Source organism: Canis aureus, chromosome 11, assembly GCF_053574225.1.
Source record: "Canis aureus isolate CA01 chromosome 11, VMU_Caureus_v.1.0, whole genome shotgun sequence".
Lineage (NCBI taxonomy): Eukaryota > Metazoa > Chordata > Mammalia > Carnivora > Canidae > Canis > Canis aureus.
Genome location: NC_135621.1, coordinates 15588512 through 15615350, shown reverse-complemented (window position 1 = coordinate 15615350; position 26839 = coordinate 15588512). Strand labels below are relative to the sequence as shown.

Sequence of the window (26839 nt, the reverse complement as noted above, 5' to 3'; positions counted from 1 at the left end):
TTCAAATTCTTTGTAGCAGCAAGACAGAACTTTTAATGATGTTAACATCACTAATTCTATTAGAGCCTACTATAGGGCTTAAAGAAAACTACAGTCTAATATCACAACTATAGAAATAGATCTATTGAAAATTCAGAAGTTACCTCCCCAGCTTTGGAGTGAGCCTCTCCCAAAGACCTTAGAATAAATTCAGAAATGATAACAATTGAAGAATGTTTTGAGTGCTGAGATGTAGTAGTAGCTATTTTCCATTGCTACTGAGAATAACCAATATAGAAAGCTAAAGAAATAAAAATATCACTGCAAAGGTTATCAATCAAAAAAGGTCAATAAAAATAAAGTACAGAATATTTACAACAAAACTATAGGTATAACATATTCTTATTTATTTTACACATATATCTCAAAGGAAATAAATGAGAGTTTATAATTTCATTTTATAAATGGTGTTATATGATGATACAACCAATTTGGCTTTTTAGGAAATATCTTACTGCCTGGATATTTATATATTAATGAAAAATGCCCCAATATACAAAATAAGTTTAATGGAATCTTTGTATTACAACCTTCCTTCATATCCTAGCACCAACTTGGTTCCAGAAAGTAATATATTTGTGATTCATTCTTTACCCAAGCATGTTTTAAAAGGTGATAAATCAAAGAACACTAACAAACATGAATGAAAAGGACAATTTGTTTTTCTAGGAGATAAGAAAACCTCTTGAGAAATTACAAGTCTCAAGAAGCTGGTCTATTTTGCACTGATTGATCCAGCCAGTGAGAATGAAAGAAGAACTGTACATAACTCTCCAGCCTCATTCTCACTCTTACAAGGCTGCACATCCCTAGTACATCCAAGATTTCAGTTCATCTGTATGGTAAGGCCCTTAATTCATTAGGGGCAGTATTAGGAAGAGAAGATGGCCACAAATGTATGTCACATCATTAAACTGGGTTAATCAGAGAAAAAAAAGAGTATGGTCTAATTCTGTGGGTTTTGCATTGAAAAAAAAGGGTGACCATGGCATAGACTGCCAGGCATCCCAATGAGGCTGTGGAAACCAAAGTTTTCTGGAACTATTCTTCCTTCTGGTCTCTACAACAATCTCCGACCACAGGAATGCAACTCTGGAAACATCACTTTGCTTAAGATAACTGATCTGGGGACAGCAAATGAGGCTGCCATGGCTGACATCTAGTAGAGTGAAAAACTGAGAATATATGGATATTTTCATTTCTTTGGAGTTCAACTTAATTGAGAATTCCATTTATTTAGATTATAACTTGTGAAATAAAGAACAAAGATCTTCAATATCTTCCTGAGAATCTGATACAGATGGCTTACACAAATATGGAATTTTTTTTAATGTCAGTGACAGTTTATTTGGAGTATCCATAGTCTACCACTTGGACTCAACATATAATCTCTGGTGAGCTCTACGGCACAATATAATTTGGTATAATTTATAACGGGAGAGAGAACAGGAAGTGTTTATTTCAGCTTAGGGTACAGAGGGGCCTTGGGTACTATTCTTACGTATTTCAGATCATTCAGAGGGCAAAGAATAAATTAGCTTCCAGTGTCACAGAAGAATGCACCATGGAGAAGTAGCTGGTATCAGGGGTGGTTTTTGAAGGACTATCTCTTCCACCCTCCTCACCCCCCTAGAAAGGCTACATCTCCATAGGACTATAAATTGAGTGATAAAAACCCAAAAGGGAGAGAGAAAAGAACCAAATATAGGGAGGGAGGTCAGTCTCCTTTGTCAGGTTCTTCTCTTTGACCAGGCCATTAAAGGTTGCAATTAATCACTGATGTTCACATTATATTCCATTTTATCCTCCCGTTAATTTCATTCTTTCTCAGAGCTTCAATTACTACTGACTCACAAAAAACTTACAAATTATCCTACTATATACTTTCATAGTGCTACACATCTCTTATTTGGAGTACCTATTACAGCCAAATGCTATGTTTATTTGTATAAGTAATGTCTGTCTCTCCTACAAGGGTACAAACTTCATGAAGGCAGGGACCATATCTTTTTTGATTACTGCTTTTTCTAGCAGTTAGCACAGAGTGTCTAGGACATAAGTGGTCTTCAAAAAAACTATATATGGCGGGAGGGGACATCATTCCCATGGCTTTGTGTTTTCAAATGGAAATATGCACTTCTATTAAACTGTCCTTTGCTAATAAGACAAATCTGATTACTGAGATAGGAAAGAGTAAGGTACATGCTTGGCATAAACAACACTCCCCCTTCCAGACATTGCATGCACACACACTCGCACACATGCATATGCGCTTGCGCTCTCTCTCTCTCTCTCTCTCTCTCTCTCTCTCTCTCTCTCAGATTTGCCTTCAACATAAAAGAGGCTTTCTGGTCTGGTTTCATTCACATCATAAGTGGTCTGTCCTCAATAGGAAGACCTGTAGTTGTTCAAAAATTGGTGAGTGACTTCAAAACTACTTTGGGGTAAATTATGATGATGCTGCATATCTAAGCCTCATCAATAACTATATTTTTACCATTATCTGATTCTTATATTTACTCCTTACTTTGTTTCCTTTTCTGTATTTTTTTTTTTTTTTTTTTATGATAGTCACAGAGAGAGAGAGAGGCAGAGACACAGGCAGAGGGAGAAGCAGGCTCCATGCACCGGGAGCCTGATGTGGGATTCGATCCCGGGTCTCCAGGATCGCGCCCTGGGCCAAAGGCAGGCGCCAAACCGCTGCGCCACCCAGGGATCCCCCTTTTCTGTATTTGTAAAGAAGTTTCATTCACAACCCTCATTAAAACATCACCAACACACATTCAAGATATATAGACTCTTATAAGCACCTAAGTTATTGCCGAGTCTATCCTTGAACCCACCCAGGATAGAAAACTCTCTAATTCCTGAGCTACAACCTGTTTTCTTCTAATTGCTCTCTAAAGCCATACAAATCAAATTATAATCTATTTCTTAAAACATCCTTTTTAAAATTATTGGTAGCATTGGTTAAGTACCATGCCATTTATTCATTCAACTGAGACTTATTATGTAAATATTATGCTAGGCACTGTGGCTAGGAACTTAAGTGAAAATGTAAACAAAACAGATATGATCCCTGCCTTTGTGAGCATACATTCTAGAGTAGAATATTTAAAAAGTAAATAAATAACATTATTCTATTAAGAGTTATGAAGGGAGCAAACAAGGAAATGAGACAACGAAAAAGAAAGGGAGTAGGAACCTACATTACATGGGAGAGAGGACATTCAGAAAAGCCACTCTTAGGATCAGAAAAAAGGAGAATATTCCAGGCAAAAGAAAAACAGCATACATATAGGACTCTAACGCAAGAGTTTGGGGCATTTCAGGAACTGAAAGAAAACTATATGGCCAGAATATAAAAGAGAATGGCATGAAGAGAGGCTGAAGAGATAAACAGAATTTAAAAAGGCAGTGCAGGATTACACTAACCATAGTAAGTTTGGATTTTGTTTAACACTGCACCAAAACACCTCTTCTTTAAGTTAAATCCCCACGTCCTTTTCATGTTTTTCATACCCTTTGATCTGTCTCTTTATACTAGTCGTCTCTTCTAGTGGTATAGTCTAACACGTTTAAAATGCAATGTTTAACACCAACCAAAGTTCTCCAAAGTAAAGACCAGTAAAGGGTAGAGAGAAACTACCACTTCATCCTAAATACTACACTTTAATCAATGGTCTCAGGTTGCATCAACTCTTTTCTGACAGTTACATCACAACATAGAGTTTGCTATGGTACTGAAACCCCCAAGCCTTTAATATCTGTTCAACAGCCAGACCATTTGCCCCTCCTGAATCTACTTAATCCCCCAACATGGGTGGTAACCTATTCAAAGCTTCCCACTTCAAGATCCAAAACCCACATACTGCCGACCAGACTTGACCTTCTTATGGATACTGCTACTGATCTCTGTCACCCAGAGATGGTCAACATGGTAGGGGAGAGAACGTCAGATCAAAAAATGCAGCCAAAATCTTCCAAATTCTGGATCACTACTAGATTTATATAATCTAAGTTTAAGCATTATGTTACTCTATTATAAAGTGACAACATTACTAACAAGGTTAACAACCATCCCTACAGTTCCTCAAGCTAAAATCTCAACTCCCTTCTTCTTACCTCCACATACCCACTCAATCACAAAAGTAAACCCTAAATATCTTTTTCCAGTACTTCTATCTTTCCTGTCCAAGTTCATCCCACTATCATCTTATGTACATGACTGGAACAAATGGCTAAAATTATTTACAAGATCCTTCATGCTCTGGCATTTACTCAACTCGCTGGCCTCACCTTTAAATTTGGTACCCTCCTCCCCGCAATATGCAGACCTGTGATATTCAACTACTTTGTTCTGGGATTACAGGTTTTAAATTCTTCCATCTAAAACACCTTTCCCTGTAAATATTTCCCTCCCTTACATGCTAATGTTCACTCATTTGTCAGGTCTAACACAGATGCTACTTCCTCAAGAAAGTCTGCCCTGAAACCCACCCAACCCCCAGTCTGAATGAGAGACCCTTCTTCCCTTCTGGGAGCTCCCAAAGCACCTTGTACTTCATCTTAGTTCTTGAGATTTATTGCCATTTACTAGTTGGCATTCTTCACAAGACCATAAACTCTCAGAAATCCAGGAACAACCTATTGTGCTTACAACCATGAAGCAACTAACACAATTCTCAGAACTCTGATACCCAAAACATAGGTGTTGGAAGTGAAAGCAAAAAAGAGTATGTGTGTACAAATGCACATAGATGAATAAATATAAGACACCAGACTTCTGGAAAGCAAAAAAGCCCTGTCTTCCATACTTATAATAATTTTATAAAGGCCTTAGACCTGCTGGATTTAAATATATAATATTACAAGTAAAATTCTATCTTTAAGAGACAATATGTAATAAAACGTTAATTATATAAATATATAATCCATAAGTTATTGAGGCATCATTTAAATATGTATAAAAAATATGGGACCACGCTTCTTTAGAACACTAATAAGGTGACAAGTTGCTGACCCAAAGTACAAAAATGGCAAAATCTTACTCAATCATTCATCCAAAGCAGTCAATATCCCAAAAAGGCCAAAGCTGCCTGTGCCCTCATCTGCACACAGGTCTCCGATGCCCAAGGACAAGTCAAACTTGCTTGCCTGGGGACCAATGCAAAAATCCAGTTTCAAGAAGTAGAAAATAATTGGATACTTACTCACACAACACCACATATTTTTCAAGAGAGTCAATCAGTAGTTTGCTATCTCCTTGATGAAAGTGCAGAGCAGGGAGGACGACGTCATCCTTTAGACAGAATACCAAATACGACCAGCCCATACCCTCTTTGTTTTGCTTGATTGATTTCAGGTCTGTCAAACTGAACAGGAATGACCATTTGCTTTTCCCATTTCTATGACTTGGAGCATCTTAAAAACAAGAAAGTGGGGCAAAATATTTTTGTTCACCTTTTTAAAAGGTACTGACAGCGCTCTTCATGACTGCCTAACAGAAACTTGTTGAGCCTAGGGAATGACTACAGCATTCACATTCCTATGGCTTCCACCTGTATTAGAAATGGCAACAGACATTTTCTTAAAAGAATAGTTTTGAAAATAATTATCTTACTGCATTCAGAGTGAATAAATGTTATCCCTATTTCAAATAAATTGTCTTTGTCCATTGACTATGGCTTTGGAAGCAGGCAGGCTGGATTCAAATTACAGCAACACCATCTTACTACTTGAATGATCTGGGGCAAATAATTGAATCTCTCTAAGCCTTGGTTTTATCATCTGTAAAAATGGAGATAATTATACTTACCTCCCAATGCTATACTAAGAATTAAAAGAGATAATGCTTGTCAACTAACTAGTATAGTGTCAATTATGTAACAAATACTCGATAAATGTTCTTTTCCACTGCCCCCACCCTGCCAAAGAGGAATGCTGTGATGCTCTTGGAGAGTCATTAAAAACAAAACAAAAAACCTTTCCTTCCTCACTTGCCTTTGCAATTATTTTCACTAGATTACACTGAGTAAAAGTAAATACACTGGAATAAAAAAAATAATAATACTGGAGTAAATATACCAACAGACATTTTATTTGCAAAAACCCAAAGAGTGGTAGGGAGTTGAGGATGAAAACGTTAAGTTGTGAGTGCTTTGAAGAGAATGAATACGGTGCTTGCTTCAGCAGCACATATACTAAAACTGAATGATACAGAGAAGATTAGCATGACTCCTGTGCAAGAATGACACCCAAACTCATGAAGTGTTCCGTATTTTAAAAAAAGAGAATACATTCAATCTTTCTACTAAATCAATCTACTAAAGTAAGACCTCCGTTCAACCCAAACTACAGTAATGTAAAATAAAGTATCTTCTGAGTTTGTGGCTATTTATAGAAGCTTAAAAATCCTAGGTTTGTGAACAATATCATAACTGATAACAAGCAGCTTAAAAAATACTTACATAAAAATTCAAAGGACAAAGGGGAAAATGCTACTTTCCCACTACTAATCATTTCTATCCAAAAATGCCATTTTGACCTGTTTTAAGTTGGACATAAGCATGTCATGTCTCCGAAATTTTAAAAATCCATTTCTCTAATGTTATTTCCTAAGAAATGTTACACTATCCTGTTATTCAAGATCTTCATTCCATCCCACTATCAACTCCACAAACAAACTGCACAGAAGATATGTGCTTACAGAACTTGATCAAAGGATAGATCAGCGTTCATTTGTGTGTGTGTCACCTTCCTACGTAGTCAGGAACACTACAGCTCCATCAGTTCCAACAAGATCTCCTGAACTGACAAAGAAATCTACAGTTTACAGAACCTCTACCTACAAAGAATACAGGCACCATCACTGTTTAATGGACACTTAAATATCATTTGAAGGAAGTCCAGAAAGGCTAATAAGTAACTTCTCTCTACAGTGACCTAAGTTCCACGCCAGTTCAGATGGTGAACTCATACCTAACTAAGGCTGATACTTGATTAAGTGCCATTTGCCCACTTGACTACCATATATCATATATCATTGGAATTTATATCATAGAGTTCATAACACCAGTTCAAGCTAATATCAAAGTAAAAATGATTGTAGAATTCCAACATCTGCCTGAACCATTTACATGTGAATGTATCTAGGACCACTAGATTATTTGCAAAGATCAAAAATATTTTCAAAGCAATGAAAAACTAGATACAACTTTTAAAATTAAATTATTAAATTACACAGAAAAAATTAATCTAAATTAATGCAAGAAAATCATATGGAGAATATAAATACATGCAAGCTATATGAATTATCAGGAGTTTGTGCATTTTCAAAAGTAAAAATTTTACATAGATTTTTCCCATGTTAGTGAAAGAAACACATCACATCTGAAATTTTTTAAATGCCTTACACACTTCCTCACCTGAAGCTCTAATAAACAAAGAAACATTAACAAGTCAATTCTAGAAGTCCCTTTACTTGAATATAATTAAACATCATGAGAACAAGAATTTTATTTTCTTCATAATTATATCTCCAATGCCTAGAAGAGTAGGTAGCACATAGTAGGTACTCAAAGATGCACTGAATAAATGAATAACTTAGTATCAAGTAAACATAAAAGAAATCTGCAATTTAGTCCACCACCAATAGCTAACGAGAAATAGAAATGGTTACACAAAGGAAAACTAATAAATCCAAGAGTTAACTCAAAATTTCCTTTTTTCAGGGTGGCTGGGCAGCTCAGTGGTTAAGAGTCTGCCTTTGGCTCAGGTCATGATCTCAGGGTGTGGGATCAAGCCCCATATCAGGCTCCCCGCTCAGCAGGAAGTCTGCTTCTCCCTCTCCCTCTGCCCCTCCCCCCACTTGTGCTCATGCACGCACACGCTCTCTCAAAAAAAAAATAAAATGAATAAATAAATAAAATCTAAAAAAAAAAATCTCCTTTAGGAAGAATTTCTGTTGAAATATAATCAGATGAGATAGTCTACGAGAAGAAGGGACAGGACAGAAGGCTCTGCACTTTATAACTCCTGCTCTGTCCAGTATGTGCATGTGTATGTATACTGCATCACACCATGTTCAATATTATTTTCTACTGCTAAACACATTTATAAAATTTTTTAAATACCAGGAAAAAAAGAAAATGTATCCGTAACTTTCAGTAATTGCTAAATAAAGGCTCTTCACTTTATAAGTCACAATGCATGGCCAAAGCCGTATAAACAGTATTTATATCTGTGGTTTTTGATAACCTCTAAAGCTATACACAGGTTCTCAATTCTGCACATTAAAATCAACACTACAGCATCTGAAAAATACAAATACCCAGTCTCCATCCCCAGAGTCTGATTAATTCACTAGGATGAAACACATATCGGGACGCCAGGGTGGCTCAGCGGTTAAGCGTCTGCCTTCGACTCAGGGCGTGATCCCAGAATCTGGGATCAAGTCCCGTGTCCGGCTCCTTGCAGGGAGCCTGCTTCTGCCTCTGCCTGTGTCTCTGCCTCTCTCTGTGTCGCTCATGAGTAAATAAATAAAATCTTTTAAAAAAAAAAAAGAAACACACATAATCAGTATTTTTAACAAAAGCCTAACTTCCCCAGGTGATTTCAATGTGCAGCCAGAGTTGAAAACCACTAATCTAAAAAAGACATTTATTGTCAGATTATGCTCTTCTCACACATGTAATGCTTCTTTCTTTTATGAAATTCTGAAATCTCACTCCTTTGCTCTTTCCTATAGCCTGTTATTTTCATTTTCAAGGATTCAACAGTATTAGGCTACAACAAACAAAAAAAGAACAATTTACATATATTAATCCTAAAGATCTTAATTTAGAGCAGTTAAAAATCACTTCACATGCCAAATATACTAAAACCCTGTGGTCTTCATACTTTGCATTGTTCTGGTAAGAACTTTCGCTTTCAGTCGAAAAAGAACGCCAAGAAGTAAAAACAAAACAAAACAAAACCCAACAACACACCAGCATGAGCTGATTTTAATTCACCACGAGCTTGTGAATTACTATTAACTTAATTGTCACTGTTTCCAAGAGATGATACAGTACAAAGTATAACTATTGCAGAAGAGAATGATTTCCCAGACCATACATGCAAATCAGATTTCCAAAAAAAAATAGAAGAAGAAGAAAAAAAAATCAGATTTACTGAGTCACAAAGCTATATAAATGTAGCTTTACATATTCTAACCAATTTTGGCCAGGCTTTTCTGAATCCGGGCAATGTGGATAAATTATAAACTCAGACCAAGGGACGCCTGGGTGGCTCAGCAGTTGAGTGCCTCCCTTTGGCTCAGGGCGTGATCCTGGAGTCCAGGGATCAAGTCCCACACTGGGCTCCCTGTATGGTGCCTGCTTCTCCCTCTGCCTCTCTGTCTCTCATGAATAAATAAATAAAATCTTAAAAAAAAAAAAAAAAAACTCAGACCAAAATCAGTAAGAGAGTAAATGTCCTTCTAGTTATAAAACACAAGTTAATCAATACGGGAAAAAAAGCATTTTAATTCTGTACAAGTATTTACTATTTCTAAAAGAAATCACAGGGATCCCTGGGTGGCGCAGCGGTTTAGCGCCTGCCTTTGGCCCAGGGAGCAATCCTGGAGACCCAGGATTGAATCCCATATCGGGCTCCTGGTGCATGGAGCCTGCTTCTCCCTCTGCCTATGTCTCTGCGCCTCTCTCTCTCTCTCTCTGTGTGACTATCATAAATAAATAAAAATTAAAAATAAATAAATAAATAAATAAATAAATAAATAAATAAATAAATAAATAAATAAATAAATAAAAGAAATCACAAATACATAGGACTATATCACAGATGGCCTACCTGAGTCATATTTAGTGTAGTATATGTGATCTATCAGGTTGTTAGCTTTGCTCTTTTTTGTTATTTACGTGCAGATAATCAAGTAGCAACACAAATTTAAATATATACATGTAACATATAAAAGAGAATAGTCACTAAACATATATATAAATGGGAAACTATAATGAACTGTGTAGATCTCAATAATCACTGAAATTAGAACAGTATGGTTAACTGGTATACTCCATCTCCCCCTGGTGCTTTTGGATGAAATAACATGTTGTTTTTAATTGTAGAAAAATGTGTGAGACCTCTAAAGCAATTTTTTGAAGTGTTTCTATTTTCTGTCATGAATAACTACAAAACAGAACACATGGTTTTAAAGCCTTTTTTTTGTTATAAAGTCACAATCAACAAAACAAGGAGATGAAGAGGGAATATAACTAAAATATGAGTTATATGTATTAAAGAATCAAATCATCCGTAAAGAATTTTCTTTGCAGTTTTATTTTTATTATATTGTAGAAAATCACTTTAAGATTTCAAAAGATTTAATTCATACCTCCATTGGTATGTGGCTTCTTTTTAGATGAAACTGTATTGACCATGTCCCACTCTGCTTCATAACTGTTCAGATGTTCTGATCCTCGATGACCTCTTTCCTTTGGGGCCTGTGTCCACTCTACAACTGAACTAGAGTCCTAAAAAATGTACAACATATAAAATATTTAGGGACTACAACCAGAATTTAATTTCAATTAACTATATATCCTCAATGTCTACATAAATTAAGTTTGTAGATTGTGACAGACATCACTGATGGGAAAACCAACCACTATGTCCTATCCTTTTCTTTCTTGCCTATCTTTACCTGCCCCTTACCCCATCCCCCACCACTTTCCCACTCCCACCCCCGCAGGAAAAAAAAAAAAAAAGAAAAAGAAAAAAAGAAAGAAAAAAGTTCCTTGCAGTTCGGGTTGCCAATGAAATAAAAGCAGAAGTCAACTGCAGGGCTTTTGGAAATGCTTTTGCTTTCCCAATAAAAGCCTCATCCCTTTTCCCCCTTCTCCTGCTTTGAATATAGCTATGATGCCTAAATATATGGCAGGCATGTTATCACTGTAAGAGAATAAACAGGAGAATCACTCCAAACCTGTAGATTTGTAGTTATCTGAGGAAAATAACTAAAGGTGGCTTAAATAAAATAGTCACCATTGGTTGCATATTTCTCAGTCAAAATTAGCTAAGAGAGCTACACATATCTACATGTACAGTTCCACAGAACTTAACATTTTACTTTTTTTTTTTTTTTAAGATTCTATTTATCTGAGAGACAGAATGAGAGAGAGAGAGAGCACAAGCAGGGAGGGGGGAAGAGGGAGAAGCAGACTCCCCACTGAGCAGGAAGCCTGACACAGGCCCAATCCCAGGACCCTGGGACCATGACCTGAGTCGCAGGCAAATTTAACCGACTGAGCCACCCAGGAGCCCCCAGAACTTAAAATTAAAAAAAATAAATAAATAAAACCAAAAGTCTAAAATTCAATATTAATAATTTGACTAAATCAAAATATTTAATTTCTGTACAATAAAAGTACACAGAAGTTAAAGATAAGAAGACTGGGTGAAATGTTTCCAAAACACATGGCAGACAAAAACATCCAGAATACAAAAACAGCACCAACCAAACTATTTAGAAACTGGCAAATTATCAAAAGAAAAAAAAAAAAAAAAAAAAACAAGCAAATGGTGTGAACAAGCAAGTCAAAGGAGAAATATGAAGCAACAAACATACAGGAAGATGTTCTACTTCAGAAACAATCAGAGAAAAGCAAGTTAAGGGGCACCTGACGGGCTTAGTTGGTTAAGTGTCTGACTCTTGGTTTCAGCTCAGGTTAGGATTTCAAGGTTGTGAGATCAAGCCCCACATTGGGCTCACACTCTACATGGAGTCTGCTTAAGATTCTCTCCTTCTCCCTCTCCTTCCCCCTCTGCCACTCCCTCTACACATGCACATGCTCTCTCCCAAATAAGTTAATTAAATCTTTAAAAAAAGAAATACAAGTTAAAATGAATTTCAATTTTTGGCCCCATTCAGGTAAAAAATTAAAATATGAAAGACAGTATAAAGACATAGTATCTCACACTGCTGATGACAGTGCTAATTAATTAGTACTGACTCCAAAAAGGCAATATAGCCATTACTTATTAAAATTCAAACTATGCATATGTGTCACTACAATAATTCTTTTTATATCATCCACTCTAGAGAAATACACATGTACACAAAGAGCTACATGCCAGAATTTTCACTGAACATTGTAAAAATGAAAAACTGAAAATATCTCAATACCCATCAGTAAAGGAATGAATAAACAAACTAGGGGGTACCCAAAGAAATACTAAGCCATTGTTTGTTTGTTTTTTAAGGTTTGTATTTGAGAGAGAGCATGAGCAGGGTGAGGGGCAGAGGGAGAAGCAGGCTCTCCACTGAGCAGGATACCCAATGTGGGGCTCGATCCTGGGATTTGAGCCAAAGGCAGTCTAACTGACTGAGCCACCCAGGCAGTTATAGTTTAAAAACTGAAAAATGTTAATATTTATTTACTCTTAATAATAAATTAAAAAGAGAAGTTATAAAACAATGTAGTATAACGATATGCAGTATATACAATTAGAAACACAGAAAGTAAACTAGGTCTAGATAGATCAACAATGTAATGTGTACAGATAAAAGTCTAGAAAGATATACACTAAACAGAGGCAGATAAGGGACAGAATTCAAGTGAAGTAAAACTTCAATTTCTGTTGTTTGTTTCTATTACTTGAGTACTTTTACAAAAATGTTTTGTTACTTAGTTCTTCTTAAAAAGGGAAAAAGGAAAATTTGTAGGAACAGAAATATAAAGGTACAAAAAAATTAAGAAATAGAAACAGACTGAAAAATGGAGAGGAAAATTAAATGAATAAAATCAATGAGGAAAGCCAAAAACATCTACAGAGCCCTACCAGCACAAAAGTTTGGAATTAGTAGATCAAGTGTTTCTGAAAATTAGGATAGAGGTCAAGCTAAAAAGAAGAGTACTAACAAAAGTTTAGAAGGCTGGAGATGTATTCATTGGAGAAAATAAAACAGATTATCTCAGGATTAGTAGAAACCAAGTACACTGAGCAAAGGGTAAAACCTTAAACAAGAATTGATTAAAAGTCCATCTATAGAGGGATGCCTGGGTGGCTCAGTGGTTGAGCGCCTCCCTTGGGCCCAGAGCGTGATCCTGGGGTTCCAGGATCGAGTCCCACATCAGGCTCCCTGCAGGGAGCCTGCTTCTCCCTCTGTGTCTCTGCCTCTCTCATGAATAAATAAGTAAAATCTTTAAAAAAAAAAAAAAAAAAAAGTCCATCTATATAATGAACTTGTGAGATTCCAAGCTCTCTTGCTCCACTCAGTTCCCAGAACACTAGAATCCAGGCATACCCTCTCCAGGCAGGAATCTGCAGGAATCTCAGGAATCTCAAATGACTAGCCCAAGAGAAAGGATCTAGTTTTAACATCAGGGATACCTACAGAGTAGTCGATTACTTTTTTCTGTCTGCTGTTAAATATAAGCACCCCACCACAAAAACCACCAAACATCAAAGTAAGTGTCTACACAAAAGACAAAGTCCCAATTGAAACAAGGGGAAAAAAGTCAATTAAAGGAACTATATTATAAAGAGATAAAAACATCTTAAAAACTACCTATAAACTTCGTAGAAATAAGGAAAGATCTATCCACAAAGAACAGGATGCTACTTTTAAAAGGATTGAAAGATACTTAGAACAAGATGTCTTAGAAATTAAAATATAGCAAAAATGAAAAAAGGCAATAGAAGAACTGAAAGATTAAAATGAAGAAATTTCCTAGAAAATAATACAGAATTATAAAACAGGAAAGAAAAGATTAAAAACCTAGAGGACCAGTCCAGGTCTAAAGAGTTCCAGAAAAAAAGAAAACAGAAAATGGAGCAGAAAAAAAAAAATCATCACTGAAATAATTCAACATTTCCTAATAACTAAAAGATACAAGTTTCCATATTAAAAGAGCCCACCAAGTATCTAAAACAATGGATAAAAAGAACCACAAAGGCTACTACAAGGACATCTAGAACACTAGAAACAAAGAGGCAATCATACAAGCTTCTAAAGCGGAAAAAAAAAAAAAAACCATACAACAGATCAGGAGTTAGAATGTATTAAACTTAACATCAACATGGGAAACCAGACAAATGTAGGACAATAATGTTTAAAAATATGTGGGATATTTTCAACTATAATTCTATGCAAGCCAAGCTATCAATTCAGAATTAGGATAGAAAAGTCTAAAAAAAAAGAAATTTTTTTGCTCCCATGCACCCTTTTTCTCAGAAGCACGAAAGTTGCACAAAAACAGTGGAGCAAACCAAAAGAGAAGACAGCATAGAGAGTGAAATGAGTCAATCGGAGAAGGACAAACATTATATGTTCTCATTCATTTGGGGAATATAAATAATAGTGAAAGGGAATAGAAGGGAAGGGAGAAGAAATGGGTAGGAAATATCAGAAAGGGAGACAGAACATAAAGACTCCTAACTCTGGGAAACGAACTAGGGGTAGGGGTGGTGGAAGGGGAGGAGGGCGGGGGGTGGGAGTGAATGGGTGACGGGCACTGAGGGGGGGCACTTGACGGGATGAGCACTGAGTGTTATTCTGTATGCTGGCGAATTGAACACCAATAAAAAATAAATTTATTATTAATAAAAAAAAAAGACAGCATAGAATATACAAAATGGGAGATAAAAATACGGGGAAGAGGTAAAAAGGATCAAGACATTGCTACACAGCAAACCAAAAGGGCAACAACCAGTTCACAAAGAGCTTGTAAGAAGCCTCTGAGAGAAATCTGGAGGCACCTGGGTGACTCAGCTCAGGTCATGATCTCAGGGCCCCTGGTCAGGCTCAGCACTCAGCAGGAAGTCAGCTTTGGATTCTCTCTCCCCCTCTGGCCACTCCTTGCCCCCGCACACTCTCTCTCTATTAAATAAATAAATCTATAAGAGAAAAAAGGATGAAATCTGAAGACCATCTCTATGTTTAAATATTTTGAGAAGATATGTGGAGAACTGAGCCTGAGTTTCAGGGTGAATTAGAAATAAAATAGAAATCTCTACCTTCCATAGTGAGTCAACACACAACAAATGGCAAACACATAGCTATCATATAACCTAATAGTTCCACTCTTAGGTTTTTAAGAGAAAAGTGTATATCCACACAGATATTTGTGATACTTTCATATCAGCATTATTTATATTAACCTAAAATGAAAACAACCCAAATAGCCATCAACTGAAGAATAAAATGTGGTATAGTAGTCCCCACTACTCTGTAACCGAGGTTTCTCTTTTCCACCGTGTGTTACCTACAGTCAACAATGGTCCAGGAGCTGATCCACTTTCTGACAATATGTATATACAATTAATAGTCTAACACTACTTTACAATACCTATGTCATTCACCTGCCTAACTGATAAACTTTATCATAGGTATGTATAGGAGGAAAAAACAAAGTATGGATACAGTTCACTACTATCTGTGGTTTCAGGCACCCACTGGGGGTCTTAGAATGTATCCCCAACGGAAAAGGGGAGACTACTATATATCCATAAAGGCAATGTTGTTCAGCAGAGGAAGAAAGAAGCAAGGAAAGAAGGAACGAATGAACAAACGAATGAATGAACTGAGAGGTGCTATAACATGGATAAACCTAGAAAACATTAGGCTAAGAAAAAGAAGTCAGTCACAAAAAACGACATATTGTATGATTCCATTTGGATGAAATGTCCACAATAGACAAACTCTCAGAGATAAAAAGTAGATTAGTGGTAGCAAGAGGGTGGATTAAGGGGGAATGAGGGGTGTACACTAGTACAGTTTCTTTCTGAGGAGGGATGAATACGTTCTAAAGTTAGATATTGTTGATGGTTACACAACTCTGTATATACAGTAACACCACTGAATTGTACACTTTAAAAGAGTAAATCTTATGATATGAATATACTTCAAAAAAGCTATTTTAAAAATGGTATTCCTTGGGGATCCCTGGGTGGCTCAGTGGTGTGGCGCCCACCTTTGGCCCAGGGCGTGATCCTGGAGTCCCGGGATCGAGTCCCATGTCGAGCTCCTGGCATGGAGCCTGCTTCTCCCTCTGCCTGGGTCTCTGTCCCTCTCCCTCTCTCTCTCTCTCTCTCTCTGTGTGTGTGTGTGTGTCTATCATAAATAAATAAATAAATATTTTTTTAAAATAAAAAAATAAAAATGGTATTCCTTATACTGGAATGAATAAATGAATACAGGATTGAACAATAAAAACAAAAAAATAAACATAAAAATGGCATCCCTCTAGCCACACCCTTTCTTTCTTAAATACCTTTCCAGCATAAAGAATACTAGAAGAATCTAAAGCATCATCCAGTGGTCTCCAGTCCACTATTATTTCAGCATCCTAGAGAAAGAAAATATGGACTATATTTACTATTCAGCAATATCTTACATTTTTAGTTACCTATTTTTAATTCCCTGACCCCAAAATGAAATTTTAAACTCTTAAATACTAGAATTTTAAACATGCAATATCAGAAGCAAACCACTATTTGACGTTACATAGATTTTTAAATTCTGATTATTTTTCATTACAAGAAATGTTTATTATAACAAGTTTTATGTAAGTTTTGTAATATTCCATGCCATTTTATGGCCCATCTAAAGTATTTTTTTTTCCCCTGGGGTGCCTGCCTGGCTCAGTTGGTGGAGTATGGGACTCTTGATCTTGGGGTCATGAGTTCAATCATCAAACTGGGTGTAAAGATTACTTAAAAATAAAATTTCTTTATTATTTATAAAAAAATAAAAAATTTTATTTTATTATTATTTATTAAGTTAATTATTTCAAATAAAGTATTTTTAACATCATTTTAATATTAAATTTACAACCACTGTCCAATTACATAATTTCACTTTACACATGAAATTCAAACTTACTGATGATGCCCCAAAGATAAACTATTGCCATAAGCAATTATCAAATAAAATTATTCACTAAAAACATACCTTTTCTAACACACGTAATATTCCTGAAATCAAGCTGTCTTGGTCATTGGTCTTTCCACAAGATGAGTGAATATAGACCCCTTCCTGTTCATATATAATCTGAAACAACAAGAAAAGAATTAACCAAACCATTATTATTTAGTACTATTTTCAACATTTTTTTTTAATTTTTATTTATTTATGATAGTCACACACAGAGAGAGAGAGAGAGAGAGGCAAAGACATAGGCAGAGGGAGAAGCAGGCTCCATGCACCAGGAGCCCGACGTGGGATTCGATCCCGGGTCTCCAGGATCGCGCCCTGGGCCAAAGGCAGGCGCTAAACCGCTGCGCCACCCAGGGATCCCTATTTTCAACATTTCTTTAAAAAAAATTAGATGTTTTTGTATAATGCCTGAACCACATTTCTGATAATTCCATATATAAACATATTATTTTAAAAATACCACTCAAGGGGGCACACCTGGGTGGCTCAGTGGTTGAGCATCTCCCTGGGATCCTGGGATGATGTCCCGCCTCCCTCTCATGCCTCTCATGAATAAAATCAATAAAAATTCAAAATAAATTTTTAAAAATACCACTCAGGACTAAGATCACCTCAAACTAAGATAAACTGAAGGAAGTTCGCTGTATGGAAGTTTGTTGGTTTAGTGATGATCACAATCTTAATCTTCTCCATAAACAAAGATGTCACACTAATTGCTTGCTATGTGTCTCAAGCGAATTCCACTTAAAATACATTATTAACAAATGTTAAAGCAAGATTTTGGGTTCAAACTGAAAAAGGACCTGAAGATATTCAAGAATAAGAACAGATGAAATACAATAAGGAATCAATGCTTTCTAACTATTCTTAGAACTATATCTGTTTTACTATAAAATCATCTTGGTATGTTTTTGGAGCACAGGAGCATAGAAATTCAGGGAATAATATGGGAATTTTAAAGACCCCATATAAGGACTTCTGGGAATGATTAAAGTTGTTCATGTACATAAATATTTACTGAGTGTTTCTATATGTAAAAGCATGCAAAAGACTGTAGTTATACAAATATGATTAAGACATGATCCTGAACAATGTCTTAAAGGAATATAAGGAAGACTGAAGTTAATTCCTGAGTAAACTGAACCATGTAAAGTCAAGTCTTATTTTCTATAAGCATAATATTATAAACTAATGTTCCATTCCTGGGACCCATTTCAAACCATTAAAATATTTTTTTCATTATGAAAAATAAGTATAAGAGAAATAAAATAATCACTTTGAGACCAAGTACTTTTGACATACATAAGTTTGGAAGAGAGTATACTTTTTTTTTTTTAAGATTTTACTTATTTGACAGAGAGAGAGAACATAAGCAGGAAGAGAAGCAGAGGGACCTGCAGAAGACAGGGAAAAGCAGACTCCCCACCAAATAGAGAGCTTGATACGGGGCTCAATCCCAGGATCTTGGGATCATGACCTGACCCAAAGGCAGACGCTTAACCAACTGAGCCACCCAGGTGCCCCTAGAGCATAGTTTCTATTTATGTAGACCCTTTTTCTTTTAATTCCAGTATAATTAACATACAGTTATATTAGTTTTAGGTGTAAAACATAAGTCAGCAATTCTATACATTACTCAGTGCTCATGATGATAAGTATACTCTTAATCTCCTTTACCTATTTCACCCATCCCCCACCCACCTGCTCTCTGGCAGCCACCAGTTCTCTTCTTGGTTTAGTTTCTTAAATTCCACTTATGAGTGAAATCATATAGTATTTATCTTTCTTAGACTTATTTCACTTAGCATTACACCCTCAAGATCCATCCATGTTGCTGCAAATGGCAAGACTTCATCTTTTTATAGTTGAGTGCTATTCCATTGTGTGTGTGAGGGGGTGTATATCACATCTTCTTTATCCATTCATCTATCAGTGGGTACGTGGATGCTTCCATATTTTGGCTGTTGTAAATAATGCTGCTATAAAACAGGGATGCATGTATCCCTTTGAATTAGTGTTTCTGTATTCTTTGGGTAAATACCCAATATTGCAATTGCTGGATCATAGGGTAGATCTTTTTAACTTTTTAAGGAACCTCCACTGTTTTCCACGATGACTGCACAAGGTTGCATTCCCACCAACAGTACACAAGAGTTCCTTTTTTTACACATCCTAGCCAACATTTGTTGTTTCTGTGTTGCTGATTTTAGCCATTCTGACAGGTGTGAGGTGATACCTCATTGTAGTGTTGATTTGCATTCCCCTGATGCTAAGTGATGATGAGCATCTTTTCATGTGTCCGTTGGCCATCTGGATGTCTTCTTTGGAGAAATGTCTGTTCATGTCTTCTGTCCATTTTATCTCATTTTTTTGGTGGTAAGTTGTATAAGTTCTTTATATATTTTAGATACTAATCCTTTATCAGATATGTCTTTTGCAAATATCTTCTCCCCTCTATAGGTTGCCTTTGTTGATTGTTTCCTTCGTTGTACATAAGCTTTTTATTTTGATGTAGTCCCAATAGTGTATTTTTGCTTTTGTTTTGTTTGCCTGAGGAGGCATATCTAGAAAAATGTTGCTACAAAGTCAAAGAAATTACTGTGTTCTCTTCTAAGATTTTTATGGTTTTAGATATCATATATAGGTCTTTCGTCCATTTTGGTTTTTTTGTTTTTTTTTTTTTCTTTTTTTTTTTTTTCTTTTTTTTTTTCTTTCGTCCATTTTGAATTAATTTTTGGTATGGTATAAGAAAATAGTCCCATTTCATTCCTTTACATGCAGCTGTCCAGTTTTCCCAACACCACTTGTTGAAGAGATTGTCTTTGTCCCAATGCATACTCTTGCCTCCTCTGTTGAAGATTAATTGACATGGATTTATTTCTGGGCTTTCTGTTCTGTTCTTCCAATCTGTGGGTCTATTTTGTGCCAGTATCATACTGTTTTGATTACAACAGCTTTGCAGTATATCTTGAAATCTGGAATTGTGATATCTCCAATCTTTTTTTCTTTTTTAAGGCTGCTTTGGCTATTTGAGATCTTTCGTGGTTCCATAAAAATTTTAGGATTATTTATTCTAGTTCTGTGAAAAATGATGTTGGTATTTTGATAGGGATTTCACTGTTCTGTAGACTGTTTTGGGTAGTATGGATTTTTTTTTCTTAAGATTTATTTTGAGAGAGAGAAAGAGAGAGAATGCAAACAGAGAGATGAGGCAGACGAAGAGGGACAAGCAGACTCCTCACTGAGCAGGGAGCCTGGTGCAGGGCTCAATCCCAGGACCCCAGGATCATGACCTAAGCAGATACTTCACTGAGAGCTACCCAAGTGCCCCTGGATATTTCATACATACATGATCTTTTATTAATACAAACACATCACTATTCAGAAAAGCATGGGGACCAACAATGCAAGACAAGCACCATCACAACTCATCACCATCAAGCCCTGGTTATGAATGTCAATGAGTATGCATCTTCCTGTTTTTAGCTAACATTTATGGAATACTTATGCACCAGGAACTCCGCATGTGATAACTGAATTCCTACAACCCTAGGAATGTAGAACCAAAGGTTCTACACCATTAGAATGGAAACCCCATTTGAGTTAGTGAGAAAACTGAAAGAGATGAAATAACTTGCCTAAAATCATTGACCCAAACAGTAAGGAATGGTTAAGAAGCAGAGTGCAGATTAAAATCCAGACAATCTGGGACATCGGTGGCTCAGTGGTTGGGCGTCTTTCTGCCTTTGGTTCAGGGTGTGATCCCATGGTCCTGGGATCAAGTCCCACATGGGGCTCCCTGCATGGAGCCTGCTTCTCCCACTGCCTGTGTCTCTGCCTCTCTCCCTCTCATGAATGAATAAATAAAAATCTTTAAAAAAATAAATTAAAAAAATAAAATCCAGGCAATCTGATACCAGAAAACTATACTCTTAGCCACTATGTTATGAAGCACCACATTATTTTTACTATTATTCCTGTGTTATGTTAGTCACTTGTGGTATTAAGTTATGTGTCAAGAAAAGAGTCCTTCTAAGTAATCAAGATCACCGAGAAATTCTGATCTCAAAAAACCCAAGACAGCCTTCAATGAAATTGTAGTTAAGCACCAGACCAGCATTAAGCAGAAGGCAGAATGGGGACAATATGAGTTGGGGAGCGGTGAGAGACAATTCTATATAGTTTCTATAAAAACTTTTAAAGTACACTGATTTATTCACATATGCGTATAAAGATATGCTTAAGACTATTCACAGTACTACTACTTATAATATCAGATGGGGTGAGGGAGGGAGGGAGGAAAGAAGGAAAGGGACGGTATGAATCTACATATCCACACAGAGGGAAATGATCAAATATATCCTGGGATAATCATTCTATGAGGAATACTATTCAGGAGTTTAAAAAGGATATGATAGATGAAATGAACAGACAGACATGAAAAAAACTGCCAATTATATACAGTACGATAACATTTATATTTTTTTAAAAGCTTCTCTAAATCTCTGTAAAATACCCAGAACAAGTTCCAGAAGGACACTCTTTAACAGAGATTACTTGTGAAAGAGAATGAGATATGGAAAAGCTGAGAACTTTATGTTAATGTCTCTAACTTCCTTGAATATTTCAAAGTTACAATATAGTTACACATTGCTTCAGTAATAAAAAATAATTTTAAGGAATAAAGTAAAAACGTATAAACTATAACTTTTCCAGACTTCAGTTTATCAATTTTTAAAGCAAGGGATTAAACTAGATAATTATATCTGGGGCCACAATATGGAAATATAGAAAGAGTAAGGGAAAAAATTCCGTTAAAATTTCAAGCTTTAGTGACAAATGATCAGTGACATATCTGGAAACTACACATTAGCATACTTTTACCTAAGCCTCAGCTAAAACAATAATCAAGAGCTTCATAGTTTTCAGGTTGCCTGGGTGGCTCGGTTGGTTAAGCCTCCAGTTCTCTTCCTTTTATAGCTAAGCTCATGATCTCATGGGTCCTGGGATCAAGCCCTGCATCAGGCTCCCCAACTCAGTGGGGAATCTGCTTGAAATTCTCTACCTCCACCCCTCCCCGCTAGATAAAAAAAATATCTTGAAGAGCCTGGGTGGCTCAGTCAGTTGAGTGTCTGCCTTCGGCTCCAGTCATGGTCCTGGGAGTAAGCCCCCAGTCAGGTTCCCTGCTCTCCCTCTGCTGCTACCCCTGCTTGTGCTCTCTCTCTATGTCAAATAAATAAATAAAATCTTAAAAAAAAAAAAAAAAAAGAGCTTCATAGTTTTCATAGTAGATAAAGGGACACTCATTTGCCCAGAAAAGCTTAGCTTCATTAATAATGCAATCTAAGATTTGGTTATACTATTAACAATAGATTCTGAAACCTTAATAAAGTAAGTGAATCCTAAATAATCAAATAAAACACATTACCCAACTGAAGCACATTAAGCAATTCTTTCTTTCCCATACATTATGTTGGCCAAGCGTTGTCTCTTCTCTTTTTCATTTAAGAAAAAGTTGAGTTTCCTAAGTAATTTAGCTGGGAAATATTTAAAAAGCATTAAAGTACCAGGCATCTTACAAAATGTCCAAGCTGCACTCATTCTGGGTTCTGTGTTCCTTAACCCTCCATCATTCTTTGAGGGACAAATTACATGTCCAAAAATCCACAACTCCAAACCCAGACTTGTATTGTTTTTAGAAAGCAGTCATGTTCAGCTTTCTAATTTGAAGGGTATGATGTTAACCAATACAAATTACTAATTCTGCCAGAAATAGAATGAAATTAATAAACTTACCCTCCTGAGCTCTTAAACCTGAGGAGACTTAACAGGAACAAAAAAACAAAAACAAAAACCTCATACTATTTGCATCAATACGTAATTTAAATACGTAATTTACTTCAAAGAGCAAACAACTTTAAGGTAACAGTTCTAACTATTCATCTTGTCTTCAAAGCATTCCAATCTCAGTTAATTCTCATAGCCAAACTGAATGTGTCAGAAATAGACCTTATTTCCATCTCCATCTCACAGAAGAATAAATAGACACAAAGCTCTTCAGTGACTTTACCCAAGACCACATGCATACCAAAAAAGGAGATTTCAGATTTCCCAATTTAAGGATTTCATCCATTAAATCTCAACTGTTATTGCCTAAAGAAACTACCAGAAAAATTCCACATGGCTTCCCTAGAGGAAAGGAGTTTCTGAAATTGCTGAGATGTAGAAACTCATGCTGCTTACGACTAAAAAATAATTTTTAAATGTCTTTAATTTATAAATCAATGCAGCCATTAACAACTATTTAATAATTTGGCCTTTAAACAAAAACTTTGGTTTCTCTCCCATCTGTACTTCTAAATATTATACACAAAAAACTTAGTATTCCCTTCTATATTATCTTGGTTTGAATCATTCACTTTAATATTATAGCCCTTCACTCTCTTCTTTCTTTAAAGATTTATTTACTCATGAGAGACACACAGAGAAAGGCAGAGACACAGGCAGAGGGAGAAGCAGGCTCCATGCAGGGAGCCCGACGTGGGACTCAATCCGGAGACCCCAGGACCATGACATGAGCCAAAGGCAGACGCTCAACCACTGAGCCACCCAGGCGTCCCCACTCTCTTGTGAGAATGATTTTACTTATTTTTTTTATTTATAGCATATGTCTGTTTATCACTCCAGCTTCTGGGTACATGTGCCTAATAAAATACAACTCTACAGGTATCAACTACCTTTAACAGCTCAAAACACAAAAAACAAAAGTCCAACTAAAATTGTGATCTTACACAATATCATAAAAAATGGTATTTCTTCTTCATTAGGCTCTATAAGTGAACTGATTCCTGAGGAGTATTGTTCTGTCATATAACATTCTGCTTCCTATCTTCAACAATGGTAATAATTAGAATTTAAAAAGTTATCTCCAAACTTATTTGACACAAAAAATTATTTTGCTACCAGGAATAATTATGATATCAGGAATTTCATCTGAGGCAATACATCTAATAAAACAGGTTTCCAATTTTTTTTACTCTGGTTTTGTTCATAATCTCTAATGCAAAATAAAAAGAAAGGTTAAAATGATTTTATCCCATAATATTCCTATTACGCATTACTTTACACAGCATTTCTATGTTATCACATTTTATCCTCATAACACAATTAGATATGTGTTATCATTCCCACTTTGTAACTGAGAAAAAAAACACAAGGAAGTTAAGCAATATGATCAAGGTTCTTCCACTAGTCCAGAGTTGAGCTGCAGAGATCTGCTCAAACAAGTTTTATTTGTCCAAAGTGTATACAGTGAAAAAGCCAATCAACTTAAGGCTCAGTATATACAGACACCGACAAAATTGTCCCAATATATTATATAATCATATTCCAATCTGAAGTAGTCAGCAATTACCAGTACTGTGAACCCGAGTAGGTCCTCTGTGCAACAGGAAGCAAAGAAAAGATACCACCTCTACTACCCAGGATTTGAGAGAAGATGAAGAGTTCATACACATAAAAGGAAAAAAATTAAAGTTAGAAAAAAATCATATTCCAATGAGGTAAAAGGCATTGAAAACTAAGGTCAGGAAGTTGGCAGACAGAAAGTTAGGAGAGGAAAAAGACTGAGACAGAAGTCTGGACTACTAGAGATGCACATGTTTGAGACTCCTTTCACAGAGGAATCACTCTGAGTTATCCACACCAGGCATCCCAAAAACAGACACAAAGTACAGGCAGTAAAGACATCCCCATGATTGCTACCCTAGGGACACAGAGGCACTGAATGTGAAATATAAGGGCCTAATCATTTCTCTAGCACACATACCTGAGATATTATTCAAAGCCTATGTCAGATTCTCAAAGCCTAATAATCTACTAATTTATGATATTCTACAATGGAACAAATTATATACCAAAATTACATCTGGGATACATCTCTAATGAAGATACGAATCATGTTTCCACTTCATCTTCCAGTTTATTTGGGAGGGAAAACAAAGTATGAAAACTGTACACAATAAGATATATAGTTGTCAAAATCAGAATTTGGGTGGTTTGGGGTGGATGGGTCTAGGTTTTTGGACCATGATTTCTGTGTATGGTTCAACCTCTCAAAATCAAGAAATACGTTACTTGCTGAGGAATTTATTTATTTTTTAAGCTTTTATTTATTTATTCATGAGAGACACAGAGAGAGAGAGAGGCAGAGACACAGGCAGAGGGAGAAGCAGGCTCCCTGCGGGGAGCCCAACGTGGGACTCGATCCCAGGACTACAGGATCACGCCCTGAGCCAGAGGCAGAGGTTCAACCACTGAGCCACCAGGCATCCCAATTTGCTGAGGAATTTAAATTTAAATTTGAGAATAAACAAACTACCTAAAGAAAAATGAATAATACTACAAAAGACAAAAGATGCAAAACTGAGAAAAACAGAACTGGAAGAAGTACCAAGTGACACTACAGTAGAACACAAAAAAGAAGAATTTAAATACACACAAAAAAAGACAGGACAGCCACGTTTTAAAAATGCCAGTACAGGGTTAAGCATCTATCTGCCTTGGGCTCAGGTCATGATCTCCAGGTCCTGGGATGGAGCCCCACATCAGGCTCCCAGCTCACCAGGGAGTCTGCTTCCCTCCCTTACCTCCCCAACCCATTTTTGAGCACAAGCACAAGCACTCTCTGTCAAATGAATAAGTAAAATTCTTTAATAAAAATAATAATAATAATTTTAAAAAACAAATTAAAAATGCCAGTACCAATAAAGAAAGGTAAGAAAGTAAGTACTACAAAGGTTAGGGCAGTGGTTACGTGGAGGGAAAGGGTACATGGAAGGTCTTCTAGAGTGACTTCAAAGATCTATTTCTTGACTGAAGTGCTGGCTACAAGGATGTTCGCCTTAAGTTATAGACGTGCCATTTTTCTGTATATAAGTTTTGTTTTACAACCCAAATGCTGAAAATTACTGGTAATAAAAGCAAAATATGCAGTTTTAAAACAATTTAAACCAAATCTCAAAGGTAGTAGAGGAATATTGTCAAATGGAAATCATGACATGAATCCAACAATGAAAGGACATACACTGAGAAAACTACACATCAAGCAGATTTGAGAGAATAGCACCACCTATTACTAAGCGGATTGGCAAAATGGAAGGGAAGGAGGGGAAAGAACGTTATGGTTACAGAGATTATACAGACTACAATGAAATGGGGAAACAGATACATTAACATAAATTACAAATTGGCATAAACTCACTCTACAGAGGTGATGAGGACCTTTACCTAGCCAGATTATCTTTTTCTAAATACTTCAGCATCTGATAAAATTCTTGAATGTCTTGTTGACAACGTCACCTCTCAGAAAACACAGAGCAGGAAAAAAAAAAAAAATCCTAACAAGAATGAAATGGTTATTACAAAAACTCTGGGAGAGGCACACCTGGGTGGCTCAGTCCGGTAAGCCTCTCTGCCTGTGTTCCTGCACATGCTCTTGAATAAGTAAGTAAATAAATCTTAAAAAAAAAAAAAGAAAAACACCCTCTGGAAGAAAAAGACCATCTCAGAGTTCCTAACAACCAAAGAAACAAACTTGGAACACAGTCAAATATTCAGCCTGAGCGTGAGGAAAAAAGATACACAGAAGTATTATTTCCACCAAAAACAGAGGGGGAAAAAATCTCTGTAATATCTTATGTATGTAGCCACAATGGAGTAAAAGAGACTGGCTTTATCCTCTCACCAGAAAACAAAACTAAAAACAAAAATGCAAGCAAGCAAGCAAACCGGCCAAACCTATTAAACAATGTTTTCTTTTTTGTTTTTTATCAGGTAATGAAGGACAGTGACTGCTTTCAA

The 26839-nt window shown here is 36.2% G+C and overlaps 1 protein-coding gene and 1 non-coding gene across 3 annotated transcripts in view; one reads left to right on the top strand and one right to left on the bottom strand.

Annotated features, from left to right (window-relative positions):
* The window catches only part of TBC1D15 (TBC1 domain family member 15), a 69127-nt gene that overhangs the window by 27534 nt on the left and 14754 nt on the right, over positions 1-26839 (bottom strand). For both annotated transcript variants that reach the window (XM_077913846.1, XM_077913847.1), the window contains exons 2-5: positions 16994-17092; positions 16314-16388; positions 10433-10571; positions 5253-5463 (exon numbers count right to left, since the gene is read on the bottom strand). In XM_077913846.1, coding sequence (XP_077769972.1) covers positions 5253-5463; positions 10433-10571; positions 16314-16388; positions 16994-17092 — 524 coding nt within the window. The remainder of the gene's footprint in view (positions 1-5252; positions 5464-10432; positions 10572-16313; positions 16389-16993; positions 17093-26839) is intronic.
* LOC144324452 (U6 spliceosomal RNA) lies at positions 6219-6324 on the top strand. Its single transcript, XR_013389959.1, has one exon. It is a non-coding gene; the product is annotated as a U6 spliceosomal RNA (small nuclear RNA).